The 6,032-nt window shown below is 33.0% G+C and overlaps 1 protein-coding gene across 2 annotated transcripts; it reads left to right on the top strand.

Annotated features, from left to right (window-relative positions):
- The first annotated feature begins 1,947 nt into the window (after window positions 1-1,947).
- LOC139896996 (uncharacterized) lies at window positions 1,948-5,091 on the top strand. 2 transcript variants are annotated; one of them, XM_071879638.1, is made up of 7 exons: window positions 1,948-2,441; window positions 2,942-3,416; window positions 3,545-3,703; window positions 4,220-4,291; window positions 4,387-4,452; window positions 4,566-4,604; window positions 4,684-5,091. In XM_071879638.1, exons 1-7 carry the CDS (start codon window positions 2,128-2,130, stop codon window positions 4,849-4,851), a joined length of 1,293 nt encoding a protein of 430 aa, XP_071735739.1. In that variant the 5' UTR covers window positions 1,948-2,127; the 3' UTR covers window positions 4,852-5,091. The 2 variants fall into 2 exon arrangements, with proteins under 2 accessions (XP_071735739.1, XP_071735741.1); XM_071879640.1 differs by having other exon boundaries at window positions 4,391-4,452; window positions 4,684-4,792.
- Window positions 5,092-6,032: the final 941 nt, after the last annotated feature.

The following is a 6,032-nucleotide window of genomic DNA, read 5'->3' as shown; positions in this document are numbered from 1 at the left end:
AAAATGGAATACAAGTGAATAAGATATCGAATCTCAAAGTTGTATATTTTGCGTAAAACGGAAGTGTTCCAACGTGTCACACATAGCAGTGGGAGCAAACCTAAATATGGTATATAAGTGTAAGAGTTTAAGCTACTTTAAGATCTTATGTGTTGTGTTTTATTCTCACGTTTTCTTGCAAATGATTTTAAAGATTGTCCTTATTGGAACAGACGATTAAAGATCTTGTGTATTGATCGAGTTTTATTCTCAAGCATTTTTGGAACAGACGAATACTATGTTTAAGACAAATGATCACCACCATTGTACGTATATGTTAAAATAGGTGTTTTCATTTTGGTAATCTGATTGGTATTGCTTATGTTTAGCTTTCTGTAACATGTTTTACAACCTACATTCTATCAGTTTCGTACATGGTTTCCAACAGTAATGTACAGGGACAAACTATTGCAATACAGATATGGTTCTTGGGTCTCTTTGAGTGCATATATATGTTACAACCAGCTTGTATTCTAGTAATACTACATCAGGAGTGTATTACAAGAACCAACAATCTGGTTATCAATTTGAAGATGAACTCTTATGATGTGTATAGCATTACACCAAGATAAAACTGTGAATCTGTGATAGCACTCGGACCTAGCTTAGACCGCGGGTTTCACTTTTAGAATTAACGTTAAGCTCCCCCTCCGAAGATAGGATTCCTCTTAGTGGCATCTAAGGGTGTGTTTGTTTACATTTTAATTGAATGCTTCAGCGCTGAATTCAAAACCATTTAGCATTCAGCGTGTTTGTTTCTGACCTCTGAATGACATATCATGCTGAATGGTTCAGCATTCAGTGTGCTGAACCATTTAGAGTTAAAACACTACTTTAACCACAAAGTGCCTAAATTTTATGTAAAACGATAATAAAGTAATTTTATTCAATTCATATTGTTCACCCGAAATGATTACCAAACGACTTATATTCGTTCAAAACCAAGTTTATTCAGAGACTATATGATCATTCAGATTATTTTCATCGCTAAATCATTCAGTTTTATCAAATGTAGCCTAAGCTTGAGCTCTGCTAACACACACTATATCCTTCCTCGACAATGTATTGCACATAGTACAAAAGGAAATGCATCACTACTAGAAAATTTGGAATCAACTATCGAGTTTTTCGACGGCCGATATTTCCGTTCTAAAATACCTACGGTTTTTCGAAGACTTTTCAACTAACATGCAAATAATTAATTTGCATTCCAGTAGCTTAGAAGACTCATCTTAATGGTCCATGTTAACATGAATGTTGGAGAACGTTTACAATTTTACACCCTAATTGACATCATTCTAGCTATAGTCTTTTTTCATTGTATAAAATATTGCTTGCCTTTCATTATTCTTTTCAAGCAACTCATACACTCAAAAAAAAAAAAAAAAAAAAAAAAAAAGCAAAAAAAAAAAAAAAAAAAATTGGATATCAATTTGGATCACTGAGGTCTGAGGGGAGGACTTAAACACTCACGTAATAGTCAAGAAATACTAGTACATCAGTATTATCAAGAACCAAACAGGTGAGAAAATCAATATACATGCATTTGGATTAATGGCATGTATTTGAACTGTGAATTTTTATCCTTAATCAGCATCATTTGTCATTCAGATGTCACAATCAAACGCACTAAATTCTAAACGGTTGAACATTCAACATTGAACCAAGTCTTAAACACAACCTTAATCAACTTAACATAACACTCTCCATTTTCTTCTGTATCCCAAATTCACGACAGATTCGATTGGTACATTATGTTTAGTTAGATAGAAAGTTCAATTCAAAGTACAATTCGATTTTCATTTTTCTTCTTTACTCTCCATTTGAATGGTCTTAAGTATTATAAATTTGAAGGGTCTTCCTTTACACTACAAACTAATGCTGGCCCAGCCATTGGATTATAATAATTGTCCACCATCTAAGTGGAAGAATTGAGCTTGCATATTTTAGTGTATGCACTGTGCACTACACATAAATATGATTTACTAATTCATAATAGACCTGCAGCACTCATATTTTGTCTTCCATTTATACTCCTCCTTAACCAAAATAACTTAACATTAAACTCCAATTTTGGATAAGTGTATAATGGCTGAACAGTGCAACGAGAACGCTATTGCAACACATACATCAACCGCAAAGTGGTGGCCAGATGTTCATGCAAGTTCTATTTGTTCATGGACTACTGGTGCTAATTATGCAACTAATCCTCCTAATCCAAGTTCTAATTGTTCTGGCGGTGAAGAAGATGTTTCCATGTCGAATTCATTTACGACTAATGCTTCAAATAATTCTGGGCTAAGCATGGAGTCATCTCGTCGACTTGTAGAAAAAGCTTCCGTGAATGATCCCTATGGAGAGGCCGTTTCCGATAATCATCATCTTTGGAACCAAGTCTTGTTGTAAGTTAATTAATTAGTACATGATATTAAGTTAATTAGTAGTACATGATCACATGATTAATTTAAAACATCATATTCAATAATATCCAATGACAAAATTTTAGATTTTGTGAAAATCCTAGCTAGATGCCAATTCAAATCTTACTCAAGTTTATAATAATACCTAGATAAAACATTTGATACTCTCATTAAAATACATAAAATAACATTAAAAAATAAAACTTTAGTCAACTTAATGATGAAGGCTTGATTAAGGAGAAAAAGAAAAGGAGAATCCCTTTGGAAGGAAAGAAAACCAAAAGGTGTTTTAGTGGTTTCCTTTTGTTCATTCCATTCTTCCACTTTAATTCAACAGAACCTAACATTTTATATGTTTTTTTTTTTTTTTTTTTTATGTTTATTAGCTTATAAAATATACAGTATACAATACATGTGTACATGTATTGTATACATTATGCTGATTAACATGTACTTATACTTTTATGTTACATAATCTGTAGAAGTGAAACTACAGGGGAATTACAACACATATCGACTCGTATGTACGAACCAGCATGTGATTATTTGAAAAAAATAGACAGTAGTAGTGCATGGGAGTTTTCAAGTCCAACAAATCCTGAAATAAGTCCACAGTTTAATCCTCAATATAACGCTCAGTTCGCACCAATAAAGAATGAACACGTGGAGAGTGATATTGAACATGAAGGGTTATTTAGAAGAGGATTAAATACTAATGACATTGGATATCAAGGAGGGGTTAGTGACATGGTTTCTGCAGATAATAACAAGTACTGTAATAATTACAATGGTACCGCGGATATAGAATGTGCTAACGGAATGGGATTTGTTGATTTGGTTGCTTTTGGTAGCTACTTAAACAAGGCACCATCTGAAAGTCAAATGTCTTATAAATCCATCATGAATGCCATTAATCTACCCGATCGAAGGGACCCGGTTATGCACAACTCTTATCAGGTATGCCTTTCATGGTTTCATATTTGTTACAGTTTGTATAACTTTATGCAACTCATGATTGAACTTTCAAAATTAACAAAAGCTAATGTCATTTTTCGAGTGTTTGATCTAATATTTACATGTTGCAGCCTGTAAAACTAAGAGGTGGTACACTTAATAATAAAGTTAATGGAAGAGGAAATGGAGTAGCTAATGAAGGGAAGAGAAAGAAATCAGAAGACCAATCTGGGTCAACCTTAAAGAAGACTAAGCTTGATCATACTTCTACAGTCTCATCTACTAATAAGGTATATATACAAAAATAAACGGATAAAATTTTCCCGGCCCGTTCAGATTATATACTCCGATTACCAGGGTGGATGAATATTTTTACGAGGATATATGCAGACTAACAGGGTTATCTCGTGACCGCTTCCGACTCTTACCACCCAATTCAATAGGGAGGATGAATATTTTTACTAGGATGTATGCAGCCTAAGCGGGTTATCTCGCGACTGTTTACGGTGACTGTTTCCGCTCTGACCACCCAAGAGCCCATGACCCAAAAGGTTGTATTTTTTTGGAAGAATTGAAGAAAAATATTTACAGTGAATGTGAACGATTTAAAAAACCGCCCCCTGGTGAAAAAATTTCCTGTTTCCGCCACTGCTCTTGCGAGCATATCAGAAACTCAACCACTAGGTTATCTTGGGATCGTTATTTATCCATTTATGTGCTTATATTGAAACCTTATATTGAAAACCAATATAGATGGTTTTAGTTTAAAAACAATAATTCTGACTTATTTATTTCCATATATAAAGATTCAGGTTCCTAAAGCGAAGCTTGGAGATAAAATAACAGTCCTTCAGCAAATTGTGTCACCATTCGGCAAGGTACTCAAGAACACGTACATATATGAAAGTAGATCGTTTTGATTATCTTTTATTAATTGCCGTAAATAGAAATATAACTTGAGTTAGTTGTTCAGACAGATACAGCTTCTGTGTTATGGGAAGCCATCGGTTATATTAGGTGTCTCCAGGAGCAAGTGCAGGTAACTAATATTAATACGTCTCTTTTTTTTAAACATACAGTTACTTCATGTCTAAAAATCATAGTTTCAAATCCTAAAACATGCAGTTAATCTAATACATTTCCCTTTTGCAGTTGTTGAGCAATCCATACATGAAGACCAATATCATTAAGGTAAGTGAAAACGAAATTGGAAAATTTACAATTTCAAACAATCGAAACAAAAATTGACATTTGTTGTTTTGGTTTTCAGGACCCATGGGTTCAATTGGAAACGAAAGATAGAGGAGTCGATACGAAGATTGATCTAAAGAGTAGAGGTCTTTGTTTGGTTCCGGTATCATGTACCCCTCAAGTGTACCATGAAAACACTGGATCAGACTACTGGACTCCAACATATAGAGGTTTTTATAGATCATAGGCCAGACACATACATATCTTTGTACAAGTTTGAATAGATTTATATGTTCAAGGCAATAACTTGTAAGATAATTTAAATAATTGCAAGAATTTATCCTAGATCTGCCTGGTCTATAACTGTATTTGACTATTTAAGTACTTTTAGGGTATGTTTGTCAAAACTAGCTAGTGGTTGGTAGCTTTTAGCTTGTAGCTGATAGATTTTGGGTATGTTTGGCAAAACTAGCTGGAAGCTGCAAGCGTTTAGCTGCAGGTGTTTAGCTGCAAACGTTTAGCTGAAAGCATTTAGCTGAAGCTTTTTAAATGTATTAATTGTTTGGCAAAGTAGCTGGAGCTGTTATAAAATAAGTAAAATGACAAAAATAGACACTAGAAAAAAATACTTAAATATCAAATAAATCAAATAAATCCAAGTTGTTAAAAAATAAGATAAATCAAATAAATCCAAGTTGTTATAAAATAATCTTAATGTAACTCCAAGTTGTTAAAAATCAAATAAATCAATATATCCATATATCCTATCAACTATCAATAAGATAAATAAAGTGGCATGTTTATAATGGTTAACATGAAAAAAGAATATTGGGTTGTGTAAAAAGGAGTAGTAGAATATTGCTCAATATAACATGAAAAGAGTAATAGTGGGTTACGTGTATTTTTAATATATAAGTTAGCAGGGTGTTTAAGTAATTAAATGGCCAAAAGCTCTCTTCAAGAATCAAACGCTTGATGCAAAAGCGTTTAGTAATAGAGCTAAATGGAGCTTTTTATTTTCCACAAAAAGCTTGAAGCTCCTTTAGCCAAACGAAGCTTTTTATTTGATAGAAGCTTTTTCATAAAAGCTAAACGCTAAAAGCTCCAAAAAAATTTAAAAAGCTTCATGCCAAACATACCCTTAGCTGATATCTGATAGCTGGTAGCTTGTAGCTTTTTAGATATGTTTTGGAGTTTGGTAGAGTAGTTGAATATATTAAATAAAGAGTAAAATTTCAAAAGGTTGAAACTAAAAGCTAAACTCTAATTTTAGTAGCTTTTAGCTTTTTTTCTCTCTCTCAAAACTTTAAGCACTTTCAACTAAACGAAACTTTTTATTAAATATGAGCTTTTTCATAAAAGCTAAAAGCTTCTAGTGCTTCAAAAAGCTTCGCACAAAACATACCTTTAATGTGAGTGTGACAAAAC

Source organism: Rutidosis leptorrhynchoides, chromosome 3 (assembly GCF_046630445.1).
Source record: "Rutidosis leptorrhynchoides isolate AG116_Rl617_1_P2 chromosome 3, CSIRO_AGI_Rlap_v1, whole genome shotgun sequence".
In the NCBI taxonomy this organism is placed as follows: Eukaryota; Viridiplantae; Streptophyta; class Magnoliopsida; order Asterales; family Asteraceae; genus Rutidosis; species Rutidosis leptorrhynchoides.
The sequence above is the reverse complement of the archived record's forward strand: the minus strand, read 5'-3'. Positions and strand labels throughout refer to the sequence as shown.